Genomic DNA, 16,097 nt, shown 5'->3' with positions numbered 1-16,097 from the left:
TCACAGGCTTTGTATCAATGCCACTCCTTGGTGTGCACAGGGTACCTGTGGGGAAAATCAGTAGTAACCAATGACTCAATGTATAAACAACTTGGAGATAAACCTGATTGTTTATTCTGCTGTATCTTAATGTTCAAAAGAAGGCATTCTTTTATAGCCAAGTTTATTTTAGAAAGACAAAATTCTTGTGGCAAGTTACTGGAGCCAGATTTGTACAGTGACATGGTGGTCCAGGCATAGTTTTTAAAGTTTTCTTTCTCAGATATGGTTATGAGTGTTTGCCAAAACACTTTGGAATTGTTATAATTCATACAGAGCTCAAAAGATAGTTTTGCTAACATTTTTTTTCGTTTTCAGATATCTATTAAGTTAACACTTCTTGCACTTACTTATTTGTAAGCACAGCACCAACCCTGTTTACTATAGCAACAGAACTTCAATGAAATTTATGCTTATTTAAAAAAAAAAACCAAAAAACCAACAAAAACCAGCAAAGCTAACATGTGCTGAACCACCACACATTGAATTCAAGCCTTTCACGTTTCATGAGAGTTTTGCAAATGCTATCATATTGGAAATCAGGCCTGGGTGACTGTCAAACTCTGTAGTTTCAAATATGCTGAAAATACTCCAGAGATGGAACCTAAATACAAAATATACGTGCAGATCCTGATTCTTACATTTTCTTTCCAAAGTTCACAGATTTGTCAACATGTGACAGTATAAGACTTTACCACATCATAGTTGTAAATAGTAAGACAGAGATCAAGCAACTTTCTCCTTCTTCCACCCCTTGCTGTGGGTTGCCACTTTGTCAGAAGTGATTTTTACACAAGCAGTGTGCTCTGTGTGTAAGGTTTGACTGGTCTTGCTTTGTTTCCATGCCAATTGTTTTTCCAGCAATAGTTTTACCTTTTTCAGAAAGAAAAGCACCAGTGAGTTACAAAAATGAAAAATGAAAACAGGAATCCAGCTTCTTGTAGTTTAAAAAACCCAACAACATTGAGCAAGTAGCAGAGGAGTGGAGGAGCTCAGCTGGCTCATCTGACAGTAGCCATTTGCTTTAATGCAAGACATGTTTCTTTTGTCCATGTGCAGTGAGTATCCTCTAGAATGGATATGAAAAGTAATAGGGAATTGTATGATTTAATGGTGACCCTCAGTGCCATGCTTTGAACAGACCTGTGATGTCTGTGTTGTCAGCTGTGGAGTGGGGCTCTCTTCAGTCATCAAAGCATTTTAGTAGAGTTTACAGTCTGCTGTTTACATTATTGGCCACTACTTTACTTTCCTGAATACAGTTTAACTATTCCACCGCCCCTGTGATGAGTATTCTTTTCGGCAGCAGCAGTCCTCACAGCCTTGGAACATTGTTTTTGGACACAAACATACACAAGTTATTAGAACACAAGATCAAAGGAGGTGTCCCACTGTCTTCCTTTCAATGCTCCCATTGTGTTTGTATGCTGAAGCCTGCTAGAGAGTTAGAACCAGAGAAGGGGGAGAAGGGGGGAGGAAACCTTTGTACAAAGGTACTTGTCACTGAGAGAAGCCCATAAAAGATGATGTGAGAAAAGACACCAGGTGGAGTATAAACCACCCTTATTGTTAAGAAATGCAAATAAAAATCCTCTCCTATATTAAAACTTTCTTACTTGTCATTTCTTAGATGCTAAAGGAAAGGTTCTGATTATTGAAGTCATGGCAGTACTTTTTACTTTGCTTCTTTTCTTTTTATGTGCAGCACACCATATATGATGTTGAAAAAAGTTATTTTTCCTCTTTCCCTGCATATTGTTACAGTTGTTAGCAAATTTCATCTCAGCAAAATATCCACTGGAAAAAGAAAACTCAGAAAAATCACACTTTTAAATTTCTTAAGGATTCCCTTTTATGAAGGACATCCATAGTTTTGGATTAGTAAATAAACTGCAAGTTCATTTTATTTGGATAGGAACAGTGTTTTCCTTGGGGAAACTATGACAGAAAAAATCCTGCTAATTTTGTATGATCTTTGAATTTATTCTGGTCAATCTGCAGTCAGATTCCAAGCAAACAGATTCTAGATCCAAAACCCAGTAAAATGTACTGAAAAAGCCAATTGCCTCTAAATTGCTGGGAAAGCCCTGGCCCAGGTTCCTCAGCTTCAGAGAGATACATGGTAGCAGGAGTCTCACTAGTTTTAGGCAGCATCAACTGTTTTTTTTCACCTTTCTACTTTTCTGGTGAGCTGAAATCTGGATTACTGAGTTAGCTATGCAAAGATCTTTGAGAGAGAAGTTGCAGGACATAACAGGTGACAATTAGGAATTCACAAAAAGCAAGCATTTCTAAACTCAGGCCTTCACTGAAGGCAGTTGCTGATGTGGACTTTCAGAGTAATAGATGGAGAAAACAAACAATAACCTGGCATGAATCTTTATCCTCATCATCATGGATTCTTCTATTTTAAGACTTCTAAGACTCATTTTCCTGAATCCCATGAAAGGAAGATGTGATACTACCTGAAAAGGAGTATTTTAGTGGGGGCAGTACAAAGGACAACTGGCTGTCTCCTGGTGTTTGTTGTGGAAAACAGCTCATGTACTGGATCAGCACTTGTCACCCTGAACTACCAGCCCTTAAACTCAACATTTATCTCTACCTGATGGGTTTTATTTGCTTTAAAGAGAGGTGAAAGAGAAAATACTTTAATCGTGGAAACTATGTCCACTGGAGTATGGAGACACAGTGGTTTAACAGTCTGGGACTTTGAAGTTCACCAGGGTTTTCTCCAGCCAATCATCACAGGCTCTCAGAAGATTCCTAGGAATAACCCTGAAGAAGGCCTGGAAAAAATTCTCATGGTACCTGAGCATGTGCAAAATCTGGCAAGTGATGTAGTGAATGTGCTCATTTGTGATAGGCATCTTTCTGCTGCACAGACACTGTTTGAACTTGCTGATCAGTCTTTCTTCCCCCTCTAGGGTCAGGGCAATTGCTGACATCCAAGAAAAACCCAAGGAAAACCTGTGAAGCAAGTATGTTTGGAGTTGAAAGGATGCCACATGCAGACTCATGCCAAAGCTTTGAGGCAATAAGCTAAGGCTGCAAAGTTGCTAAAGCCAGGAGGTGCTAACACGACAGATTGCAAAAATGCCTAAGGCAAAAGCGCTGAAAAAACTGCCAAGACCAGAGGTACAAGGACAAAGGCCCAAAAGCTAAAACAGTGTCTTGTGACAGGCATCCCATTTATGTGTTGGGAATGAGCAGTCAAAGCACTCATGTGGTCACCAAACCAAAATTTAAATGTTCATAAAAGGGTGTGTGGCCCTAAAAGCATCATCAGGGTAGTGACTGAGGCAATTGTTGAAGAGGTACCACTGCTGTGGGCAGTTCTTTGTTGATGGAGTAAAAGGGGTTTGGTTGGAACATGGTTGAAATGGAGGCTGAGTGTGGTTTGTGACCATCTATGATTCTGAGAGTGAGGAGATTAAAAATTCTTTATCAACTGGGTCCTGGAAATATTAAGATCTTAGATATGATCAGTGTTGTCCTTGCAATGCTGCTGAGAGCACCAGAAACATCTTTAGAAGCATGAAAAACTCATATGTTTTTTCTCCACAATGGAACAACCTTTTCTTAAAACACTTCTGTTCAGTATGGACTCAGATTGTTTAGTGCAGAGGAGGAGCTACACAGTTTGCACTTTACTGCTTCTGTGGGCCTTTTCTTTTTTTTTTCCAAAGAATTACATGGGGCTTTTCCACTTTCAAAAACACATGTTAATCCTCACTTATTCTAGAGTTGGTCTAGCATGACCAGCATGCCACTTCCAGGTGGAAGAGAACAGCACCCACCTGAGACTGTGGGAGGCCAATACCAGACTTTCATCTCTAGCTGGAGGGAACATGGCAGGAGAGGGGAAGAAAAGGAAAGAGATGAAGTAGAAGAAAGCAGTATCTTACCACTACCCAGACAGGAAAATCAGTGTGATGCTTTCATCTATCAGGTAACTCTTGCTATTGCAACTATTGTCGTTAATTTTTCTATGCTATTGAATATTGAAAATTAATTCCTAGAATGGTCTTATTCACTTGTTCCTTGGCTAAGATTCATTTCCTATCATCAACTGCTTTATCGTATAGCAAGGCTCAGAAGGGTTTTCCATCTTCTGAAGAAGTACAGTGTAGTCAACACTAATGAAAGGGCAATGAATAATACTCTACGTCAGAGCTTTCTAACTTTAAGAATTCCACTGAGGTCACTGGGTTGAATTGGAGATCCTGTAATCATTAGTACTGTTTTGTGAATGGTGTACTTTACTCTGATATTTTACTAGACGTCACTACTTAACACACTTCTGGCCCCATGTATGGAAAAACAAAAGGCTTTGTATGCCTCGAGGTCCCTGTAGTTTGAGGATCATTATAATTCTACTGAGTCAATCTTGAGGTTCCTGTTTAGTTGTAACACCATGCTAAATCCTCCTGAAATCAACCGGAACTTTCTGAGAAAAACCATGCTAAGAATTGCAAGATTTGTCACTTCGAGAGTAGCTAAAACTTACTTTCTTGCAGGTGGAGGAAGAATTACCTACAGTTGTGATTCTTACCCAGAGTAACATAACGAGCTTGGAATTGTGTTAGTCCTGTGCCCAAGCAGTAGAGTCATGAATCCCATTGTGCATGGAGTCAGTTACTGACATTTGGGATTCTTTTGTCAGATTTGCTCTCCTGTGAAAACCTTGGTTTTGCAGGGTATGTCATCAACTGTAATTAGAAAGGGCTTGCTTTAAACTCTAACAAATGTTGTGTATGTGGAGGCAGTTCTGCACAAGAGTGGCTGTGTTATGAACGCAAGTTCCTCGACACAAGTGGACCTCTGTAATCTGCTGTGAAAGCCAGGGCTTCTTCCCCCGGCCACTTGTTCAGACCTGCTGAACTCGTGGCATTTCTAAGGCCTCATTTTATTCCCGAGAGCTGAATGATGGAGGCATCATCTCACAAGATGAATGGATAGAACCATCCCATTTGGGATCACTTACACTAAGCTGTTCTCAATTTCTCATAAACAGTGAAGATAAGTGATATTACAAATAAAATATTTGCTGATGAAGTTTTAAAGGGTACTTGAGTATATGCCAACCTGAGATATTAGGATTTAAAATTTCTTAATATGGATCAGAAAATTTTTACAAGTTTTCACACTCTAGGTGAGGTTCATGCCCCAATGAGTCTGCTTCATCTAAATTACTTTTCCCCCCTCTTTTACCCTCCCCAAAACAAGAGACAATCTTCAAAGGAACAAATATGTCACTTTAAATACACAACATAAAAAATGGGCCAAATAAATTATTAAAATACATAAAAAAGAAATTCACAGAATATGCATGTTATTAGCTATTTGACAAGCAATTGATGCTGTTGCAATGGCTGCATTTCACAATGCAAGGGCTTTCTCCGCTAGACAGATAAATAGTTGGAATAATGTGAGAAATGACTTTGCAATCATCCAAAGAACAATTTGGTTTGAAATGGTCCATTTAACGGCATTGCATTGGCTGTGCTGCACAGTTGTTTCATACCAGACCTTCACCACATCCATGTGCTTTGGAATTCCTTCTAAAAATGAGCTCCAAGCCTGACCCTCCTCTCCCAGTCCCAATTCCCTGCAGAAGTGTTACTACATATGCTTTGAATCTTTTTTTCAGATGAGCTCCCAAGTCTAACTCCTTCCTCCCTGTGCTTGAAACGTATGGATTTGAAAGCACAGATGTGGCCTTGAAGTTTTTGGACCAGGCCCATCTGGGTCAAACCCTACATAGTTTGACTAGTAGTTTTTTGAATTAAATTCTCAGAAGTCTTCATTTTTTCTTGTTCTGAATCTACTACACACTCCCTTTTATCTCTCCTAGTTGAACTACAAGGATCTCAAGGGAGATGTGATTTTCATAAACAGAAATATAATGACCAGCCAGAGGAAGAAAGCAAAAATTTTAATGACTGTGAGAATTATCTTTATGAAACAGCAAGTTTCCTTTTCGTTTATGCTATATGTAAAAAATATACCATTCATAATTTGGAGAAGTAGGGGAGATTCTCTCTCAATCTCATCTACTTAACTAATAATTAAAAAAAGCTGAGAGAGACTTTGTCCTCCTGCTGCCAACATTTTAAATCACTGAGAAAGGGTTCTGGACCTGACCCTGAGAACTGCATTTTGGCATTTACAGTGACTTCGTTAGGATCACTTGTGTGCGAAGGGATGCCCGTGAAAAACGATTTGCAGGACTAAGTCAGTAGAACAACTGCTTTTCCAGACATGCTGGCTTCCTCCGCAATCCAGATACCGCGAAGTAGGGACAGGAGGGGCTCAGCACCGCACCCGGGTACAGGGGTGCCGGGAGGCAGCGTGCGGACATCCCGCCGGGCGTGCGGGGTGCCGGACCCTCCGACATCCCCGAGGGATGGGGAGCCGCGGCTGGGACCCGGCCCCGCGGGGGGACACTGCTGCTGCGCAGGCGGGGGCGGCGGCCCCGCGGGGGGAGAGCGGCCCCGCAGCGCCGGCGGCCCGCGGGGCTCCGCGCAGGCTGCGGAGGGCGGCGCTGGGGCGGGCGGGGGCCGGGCCGGGCCGGGCCGGGCCGGGGGGCAGCGGGCGCATTGTCCGCCCGGCGCCCCCGGGGCTGCGCGGGGCGCGCAGCGGGGCCGGCTCCGCCGCCCGTGCCTGGCTGGAAGTGAAACGCGCCCCGGCTGCTCCTTTTTCTTTTTTCTTCTTCTTTTTTTTTTTTTTTTTTTTTTTTTTTCCCTTCTTTTTCCTTTTTGAGCCTCCAAAAGGCTCACTCGCCCCTTTCATCTGCCGCCGCGGCCCAATGGGAAGGCGGAGGCTGCCTGCAAGTGGTCTAATCTCAATGAGGTGTCAATCATGTTCCCCGGTGGGTGAAGTAAGGTCTTTTGTAACCGCCTCTGTCTTTGGGAAAGAGAGGAGAGAGGAGGAAGGCTGGAGCGGAGAGGGGGACGCCGGATCGTGCTGCAGGAGAGGAGCTGAGCTTTGAGCTCGCTTGTGCGTTAGCAGGGAGAAGCGGAGCACATGGATTTCTAAACACGCTGGGATTTTATATATCTATAAAAAATAACAACAAGCGAACCTGACCCTACTGAAAACAGTCAAATGAATCGTAATTGCAGATCAATGCAGAGAGATGGGGAAACTTCACTCGAAACATGGTTAGTTCCTTTCACTTGCTACTTCCTTAGACCCTTCCCTTTATTCGGATTTTAGTCGGTTTGTTGCTGTGATTTTATTCTCGTGTCTAACGATTTTCCTTTATTATTTCCCTTACATACTTTCCTCCGGATCTGCCTAGCTGCCGTTTGTAAACCCAGAGAAAGTCCAGAAGGTAGGGATGGCTCCTCACTGTTAGTAACTTTGAACGCCTTTCCCCGGTCCGGCTGGCTGCTCCCGGCCCCCTGCCCTCTCCCCTCAACTTTCCGCCGCGCTTTGCGCTCTGCGCGGCCGCCCCGCTCCCGCTCCCGGCTCCAGCCCCAGCCCCGGCTGGGCTCGGGGATGGCCGCGGGGGTCGGGCGGGCTCTGCGGGCGGCTCAGCGGCGGCATTGTCTTCTCTTTTCTAGGTGATAGTTTTGCGGTGAACGCCACTCTGGCTCGCAGAGGGCTGGAGGACTGGCTGGTGAAGCAGAAATACTCCGGGGGCGGCAGCAGCTCGGGACTCCAGCACGGCTGCCAGCACCGCGCCGTGTGCAGGCTCTCCAGCGCCAGGGTATGTCAGCTTCCTCGCTGCCCCCCCGCCCCTTCCTTTTGAAATAGTGAAAAGCAAAAGCTCTTTCTACATCCCTCTTTCCCTCCCAAGGGGCGGTTGTGCAAAGGAAGGTTTTCTTTGCCCTAATGTTGCTCCGAGGCGCTGCCCCGTGGGTGGTTTCCTTCAGTCCTTTGATGAAGTTAGGAGCTGCAGAGCAAACTTGGTGAGGGTACAAAAGCCAGAGGAGTAAGGGAACCTGACTGGTGGTGTCTGGGCAGTACGATTAGAGCAAAACCTTTCACAAACAGGAACAAACAATCTTTGGGGAAAACCCAGCACCCAGCCAGTGTGCGGTAGCTTGTGAACCCTGATTAGTATACAAGTTTGCCTGTGACATTTTGGCAGGCAAGGAGAAGTCCCCGAAGAGTTATTGTTATTTATTTGCTCTTTGCTAATAACGTGAGGCTGACTTTATCCACAAGAGTTTCTGTGCCAGTCACTTGTCCTGGTTGTTTCACTGGTCACTTTCCACCCCTTCTCTTTCCTTCAGTCCTTCATGTAAAGCAGGGCTGGAGGAAATGTTTCAGTCGCCGTTTTCTTTTATTTATTTTTAATGTTGTCTCTTTAAACAAAGAAGCATGATGGGAGGTAAACAGACTTAACGTTACTTAGATATGGTCCTCATAGTGTTTCAGGGTGTGATCCAGAGCTTATTGATGTTTACTGAAAGACTCCCATTGACTTTGGATCAAGCCCTGAAAGCTTCATCACTGGAAAGGTAACCTGAGAGATGGGGAGATTGGAATCTGTGCTTCCCAGCAAGCAGTGTGGCTTTGAAAGTGCAAGCAGAGCCAGGGCCACCAAACATCCTGCAGGCTCTTCACTTTGTTAGCTACCAGTTGTATTGTCAGAAGCCTGGACTTGTGTCTCAAGGAAAAATTAACTTGCAAGTCAAGAACACTTCATTTTAGGTGGGATGTGAAAGTGAGTAGAAGATATGTAGCATGGGAAAAGCTAATGATGACATTTAGATTCCACCAGTATTGCATTTTGAGGAGAATAAATTGCGTGAGAGTCGCTAGAAGTAAAGACAAAGGGGGTAAGATATTGATGTGTTTGTAACTGATGAGCATAATCACCTTCAACTTGCAGGTATGATTGGTTGAAGTGATATTTATTGTGCTTTACTTGGAAAAAATAAGTCCAAAGAAAGAAATTTTCATTAATAATAGTACATACTAAGATACAGATGCAAAGAGTAAAAACACATGTTTTTAATTATTTTCTAATTATCCCAATTTTGGTAAGTCAAGGTTTTTAGATATGTTCTACCTTTCACATGCACATTTTCTAGAAAAGAAGCTCAATTCACCAAGCTAAACATAGATTTAATGTATAAGAGTTAAAGGTAAAAACTCTGACTTCAGTTTGTGAAATGTATTTTCTTCCACAAAGGTAATTTGCTTTCTGAAAAGAAAGAGAAAATATCTTTTGTCAAAGATACTTTCTATTCACAACACTCTTCAGTTGGCAGTTTTGTGAAGTCTGCTCAGCTGGAATGATAGTAGAACAGTATCTCCCCTCTTACTCAAGAGGAAGTCCTCCTCATGATGTCTCAGCAATTAGCAAGCCATTAACTAAATATTAGTCTACAGTTTTAGTACATTATAAAACTGTAAATAGGTTTAAGTGTGTTTAAAAGCACTGTTCCCATGAGGCTTTTTACTGTCATCCTTATAGAGCTGTTTCTGAATGTTCAAAAATATTTGCCATTTATTGCCTAATATATTTGGTAGTATCTGTATGCGTGTATGGCCTGCTAATTGATTTAGTTTAATTGTCATCCTGTCACAGGCACACTGTGACAGCTACATTAAAGTTCCTTTAAAATATGAAGTTTTGGAATATGGAAGGATGCATTTCTAATCCTACATTGGAACCAGATGTGCCATATGTACAGTCATTTTGACAAGGATTTCGGAGTCACAGCTATTGACTCCATAACTGAGGTTGCATGACTGCTTCTCTTCTGAGATCCCTTTGATCTTTTGTGTAATTATACCAAGATTCAAAGGGAATTTTAGTCTAACCTCTTGGTTCTTCAGTCTCCTCAAGATGTAGAAATAGTAGTTTCTTCTGCTAATGGTTAGTCACGGGGTTGTGTGGGACAGTTGTGTAGTCCCTAACAATGTAGTAGTGTTGCATGTGAATTGCCCAAGGACTCTTCTCCTTATTACTTCAAAATTCATCCTAAAATATTCAATCAGCTTACAAGGCTCTGTGGAATTTGTGGACACAGTTATATTGTGTTGCAGCTGAAACTGTGACTTCTCAGTAAAGCATGGGTTTTTTTCCCCAAAATGGATCCCAAGTTGCTGTGTTTGTGACTTACGGCAAAGAGCTAGATTAAACACTGACAAAAATATCTGCATTCACAGAAATATACAGCTGTGTTTAAAAAAAAAATAATGGTCCTAGAAATAATTTTCCTAGTAGGAATCCTTAACCAGAGCTTTGTTGATAGTGGTTTTGTTAGTATGTAGGGCCTTTTTGATGAAATTCAGCTTACTTCCAAAGACCTGTTGATGGGAGAGGAGACCACTTACTCTGAAGAGGTTCCAAGACTGAAAATTCAAATATTTGGATAATTTTTATCAGAACTTGGATGTGATAATGCGATTTGATTTCTATTACTCTCTATAAGCCAAAAATTTAGTCTTGGTTTTAGTTGGAAGGCTGTTTCTCTCAAGGACAGACACTGAATTGTTCTGCTAAAGTTAGTCATCCAGGGGAGATGACACTGAAGTTCAGGGGATTCATGCAGTGTTTTACAAGTGGAATGAGTGACTAATGTAGGGAAGCAGTAAAGTTTCATTTGTAGTCCTCGCTAGAATGATGGAATTTAAAGTTGTTGTGGAGGGGAGGTCTTTACATCAATTCACTCAAGAGGTGTTGGACTCAAGGACAGTTCAATCATATGACACCTTTCCTCCTCCCGAGCAGAAGTTTTGAGAGTTTCTTGGTTAGAGCAGACTTCCCTCAGCTGATATGTTGTCCATGTCGTGTCCTGTCCATCTATCTCTCCCCTCCAGTTTACTGAAAGAACAGTAATTAGTGTCCAGCTATTGCCAAAAACACCAGTCTTCGAGAAGGATCTCCTGGTAGATTGCTGGATGAAGGCATGAGCTAGGGGAAGGGGAGTGTGTCCGAAATCAGCGCCTGTGGCGTGTCTGCAACTGGCTGTGGGGGGTGAGAGCTCTGATCTCATTTAACCATTGCCACCCGCCCAGCAGGGGCTGCTCTGCTCTAAGTGTTTTAATGACTCTGGAGGCCGAGGGCTGGCCTGCAGCTTCCACAAAGTGAAGGATTAAAGAGAAAAGGAATTCTGTTGCATCCATGAAAAGTATGAGATCCAGAGTCATCTTCTGGTTTCAAAGCTAATTGAAACCACTCAGGCTGTAAATCTGCTAGAGCAACTGAACACACTTCTTTTGCTGCTCTATGAATGAGTTAACTTGTATCCAGAAAGGTTTTCTGATACTGTGGATTATCCTGTGTAATGCTTAAATTTATTCAGTGTGTTTACTTTTACAAACTATTTTTGGAAATCAACATTGTTTGCAAATAGTCATGTATTTATTTATTTAACTGAGAAATAGTTCTGTGCTAGAGGGGGGAATATTAAATATGACATTTGCTTAGTTCCATTTACTTTTATCTTCAAAGCCATAAGAAATTTTACTAGGTTCTTGTGTGTCTCACTGAGATCTGTGCTTGGGAATGGAAAAAATACCATATTTTTGATTAAATTTCAAACTAGCTCTCAATGAGCCGCATTGTAGGTACTCATTTTAGGTAAAATAGAAATGACTTTAACTTACCACTTCTGATGGTCTCGTTGGTGCTAGTGATCCTCATGTTCAACCCTCATTGATATTAATTAGAGTTGAGTTTGGGTTTGGGACTAATACAGTATGAAATGCTGAGGCACATCAGTACTTCAGAGGTGGGGCTTGTTCTCCATTTGTTCTGTGCCTGTAACTGCCAGTGACATTAATGGGCATTCCTTGCATGGCTGAGAGGAGACAACACCAGTGTCAACTTCACTGCTCCTCTAGTATGATCAATCCTAAATTTAAAAAAAAAGCCCTTCCCAGTCCCCCACTGTTAAAAAGTGTGTGTGTGTGCATATTAAAAATACGTTGCCTTATGGAAGACACAGCTGGGTAGGTCATTCATCCAAAATGAAAAAAAGGAACAGAAATTAGACTTTTTTAGTGTTGTGTACATGCTATGGTTTAAAAGCTGTTGAAATGCAGGATTTAATTGTAGCACTACTTTGGGGTCATTTCATGGGTAGAGTGACATTTGAAAGACTGCCTTCTTATTGGTATGGTGACAAGAGCAATGAAAGTTTCCTTGGATGCTATCTTGTGTGACTGCTTGAAGTGATCTTTTTAACTGAAATATAATATTTTCAAGTCCATTAATGTCAGTATTATATAGATAATTATTTTTGTTGACTCTGAGGATAAAATAAACAACAGACTCAGGAGTGCTAGATATTGGTATGACTAAAAAGTATTTTAGCACTCAAAAATATTGTCTATGGCATTTAAAATAAAATTACCAAACTTTGTATTGAGAGAGAGAAAAGCAGAATCTTATTTAGTGTTGAAATTTAGTGCCAACAAACCAAGATAATTTAATTAGTGGTGTACATAGTATATCTTGACAGCTCTGGTTTGGGAAAATTATAATATGAATATTAACAATCAAAGAGTCTCTGAAAGCGTTAGTGCCATGGTGATGAGATTAGTGAATTGGCCAATACTATAGCAGAAAGCTGGATTCCAAGGGAATTATCCTTGAATGATACCAGTTGGTGCAATTAAAAGCCACAATTCAGTTGCCATATGGAAAGTGTTAGGCATCCTTATATGGTTTCAAAGCTATGTGCCAGAGGTTAAATTGACATATGAAGAGAAGCAAAAATTAAATATTTTGTGTTATGAAATTAAAAGTTGACTTTGCTTGAGCCATATGGAGGCGGTAGATGGAAGACTCTGTATTTCATCAGGGCTTGTTTTATAGGTGTTTCAGATTTAATGTGGTGCACTCATAATTTGGCATGTTGATTGGAAAGCTGAATGGCCCGTGAAGTTTCTGCAAACAGTCTCATTAAAGGAACTTTTTTTGGTCTCTAACAACCCTCCTTCTCCCACCCCCACTAAAGTGGAGTTACTTAGGTTGGTATTTGTAAGGAGAAAGCATATTCTCTGTAGTAGCTGGGTCAAGTCCTCATCTGTGTCCCTTGGGCTACTGATAGTCCCTGTTGGCTTAGTGAAACCTTAATTCTTCTGAATGAGGAGGCCTTGGTGACGGAGTATATTTTCTTCTGTAAACCGGGATGAAAAGTGACAACAATACGTTATATTCTTTAATGTCTTAAATGTAAATAATGCAGTCCAGACTTCACACTAAAACTTTAGTTACACCAAAAATGGGATATTTGTAGCACATGATTGTTGACATATGGGAATGTTCTTTACAGCAGCATTCATTAACAGAAGGGTTTTCTGTAGGTTTTGAGATCTGTAATAAGACCCAGGAGGAGCTCAGTAAGTGGCTATTTGTATGCACCCTTCAGAAGAAGATCTTAGTTGACTTTTATGGTTTCTTTTGAGTTGAGTTATGAACAGAGGAAAGAGAAATCTCTTGAGTATTGAAACTTTGTGGGAGTTAGTTTTTCCAAAGTTGGGGAAATAATTGTTCGGTGATGATATTTAAATCAGAATGGAACATTGCTCCCAGTGCTGCAGATGTTGGCCTTTATAGAAATCCTTGCAGACGGATTTTGCCTTTTGAATGTCAGCATCAAACCCTGGTTGGAAAGCAAATGGTAGATGTTCAGATGTACAAAATACTTGAAGTATTTTTGGGTTTTTTTTGTAATGGAACCACTTTTCTTCTTCATATACCAGTTACTTTGAATACCTGTGAGTTTCCAAACTATGTGATATTTATAGATTTCTTTTCATGGAAAGTGAGGTAAAGTTTTAGTTAAAAAAATTAATGTGAAGGAATGGTCAAATATACTTTCTCTATGAATTTATTTAGTCATATCTGCCAACATTGGCAGCAAAACTAAGCCTGTATTTACTCCTACAGAGTAACTACAGCTATGGGAGACTGAGTTGGACTGTATTCCATTCAAGAATTATTAACCAAGTTCCAAATGCAAAATCTTCATTGTGTCTGATTTTTGAGCCAGCAAAGCATGTTTGTATTGCAATATCTCATGATATTTCTCTTGCAGTGGTGCTAGCTGTGGTGAAAGGGCTGTGCTGGCTTTTAGTGTAAGCTAAGAGAAAGGGGAAATGATTTGTGTACCTTCAGCCACTGCTGCCCTGGTCTCTGCAAGGGCCACGGTTGTACAGGGCATTTACTTTTTGTAGGCTTCTGGATATATTGTCATCAGAGCAATATGGCATGTATTTTGTCTTCTAATTTGAAGAATTATAGGGGCACTTCTGAACACGTGAGACACCCTTTTTTGAGTTGGAAAGTCCTGTATAGTTAGTGTGTTCCAAATAGACTGCTGCCATGTAACCTCATGTCCACTGTTTAATAAGGACGATCTGTTGGCTTGCCATGGGACTTGGCTTTCCAACAGGCTTCTGTCTGTAAGCAGTTGTTCAACTGGATTCCCTAATCTCTACATATTTGTGTCTCACATGACCTGATAGGTGCCCATCATACGTCAGGAATACTTCTGGTTTAGTCATACAGAATCTAATTGTTTAAGGAAGGGAGTAGCCCTTGAGAAAAGGTGCTGCTAGGGGACCTCATCAATGTCTATCAGTATCTGAAGGGATGGTGTCAAGAGGCTGGACACCAGGCTCTGCTTGGTGGTACCAAATAATAGGAGAAGAGGCAATGGGGAGAAACTGATGCACAGAAATTTCCACCTGAACATGAGGAAGAACTTCTTTCCTGTGCAGTGACCGAGCACTGGAACAGATTATGCAGAGAGGCTGTGGAGTCTCCCTCCACTGGAGAGATTCAAGAGCCATGTGGACACAATCCTGTGCCCTGTGCTCTGGAATGGCCCTGCTGGAGCAGGGAGGTTGGACCAGATGACCCATTGTGGTCCCTTCCAGCCTGAACCACTCTGCAATTCTGTGGTTTGGCCTATTGCATATTATAGGGCAATAAATGATCCTGTTGTTCTGGTCCGTAAAACTTCTGGTGGTGTAAATAATTTTGCTCCTCAGATGACCAGACAGAAATTTTGACTTCAGTGCCCGAGAAGGTCCTCAATGACCAAGAAGAGCCCTGTAAAAACACACCTAAAGGGTCCCACCAGCCACTAACCCCTCAGCAGGGGGAACAGAAGACCCTGTGGTTCCTTGGTTCAGACCAAGATTCCTGCCAAATATACATGAGAAGTAGTTGTTCCTTAAACCTAGGGCTGTTGTTAATAAAATTTAATACTTGTGAACAAGGCTTATCAGGCAAGCAGTTTTTCTGCATTTTGTGATAGTTTGGTAATTTTGTCCAATAACCCTTCTCAATCTGAGAACTCAGTGGACTCTGAAACTCACTGAGTTGACTGTGATGGGGAGTGGGTGTCTCGATTACACCTTGAAAAAGGAAATCTACCAGTCTTGCTTTCAGTTTTGATGGGTTTGGATTTAAATGCAGGCTCAGCAGCTCTTGTTCTTTGTATCATTTGCAATGAGAATGCCTTGAGAATGTGAGATCCTCCCTTAAATGCGGAAGATCAGTTATGTTTTGAGGAAAATTTGCAGCAGAGAACTTCTAAGGTGCCTGGAATTTTCAGCCATGTATCCTTGGACTTCTGACTAAAAAATGCAGGCAGTGTATGTTGCTTTAGCTCAGAGGTGGATTGGCATGTGGTCAGAACAGTCTGTGCACTGTCCATCCAGAGAAATACTTTGTATTTTGCAATTAGGGTGGAATTTAATGCATTTGGGGGCATTACTGTGGCAGCTTTAAAGGGATTAAATATATTGAGGTTCCTATTAAAGTATAACATTGTGATTCAAGATCTGTGAAAGAAAATCATGCATGGGTGTTTGATCTTGGGGTGCAGCCACACATGCTGTGAGGCATAAAATAAGGGGATAGACTCAGTAGGGAAGTGACAGAACAAAGTACTGTCTTCCAGGAGAAATGGGATTTGGGAGCAGCCTCGGATCTTTTGATCCATACTCTGATGCGAATGATGAGTGGTACGGAGGTGACAGATTTGTCTTGGGGGAGGAAGGAGAACGGTGGGTAGTGTGTCACATTGCCCTTGGAGATAGTTTGCTGTCTGATTCCCTAAAGATTTGAT

The 16,097-nt window shown here is 41.6% G+C and overlaps 1 protein-coding gene across 3 annotated transcripts in view; it reads left to right on the top strand.

The window, feature by feature from the left end:
- The first annotated feature begins 6,715 nt into the window (after positions 1-6,715).
- The window catches only part of NKD1 (NKD inhibitor of WNT signaling pathway 1), a 111,448-nt gene continuing 102,066 nt past the window's right edge, over positions 6,716-16,097 (top strand). Inside the window, exons 1-3 of one of the 3 annotated variants that reach the window (XM_048316776.1) lie at positions 6,716-7,205; positions 7,346-7,378; positions 7,611-7,756. In XM_048316776.1, coding sequence (XP_048172733.1) covers positions 7,181-7,205; positions 7,346-7,378; positions 7,611-7,756 — 204 coding nt within the window. In that variant the 5' untranslated portion in view covers positions 6,716-7,180. Of the gene's footprint in view, positions 7,206-7,323; positions 7,379-7,610; positions 7,757-16,097 lie in introns of all 3 variants that reach the window. The other 2 variants (XM_048316775.1, XM_048316774.1) reach the window with 2 other exon arrangements.

The sequence above is a fragment of the Corvus hawaiiensis genome, chromosome 12 (assembly GCF_020740725.1).
Source record: "Corvus hawaiiensis isolate bCorHaw1 chromosome 12, bCorHaw1.pri.cur, whole genome shotgun sequence".
In the NCBI taxonomy this organism is placed as follows: Eukaryota; Metazoa; Chordata; class Aves; order Passeriformes; family Corvidae; genus Corvus; species Corvus hawaiiensis.
Note: the sequence above shows the minus strand (reverse complement) of the source record. Positions and strands in the feature narration are given on the sequence as shown.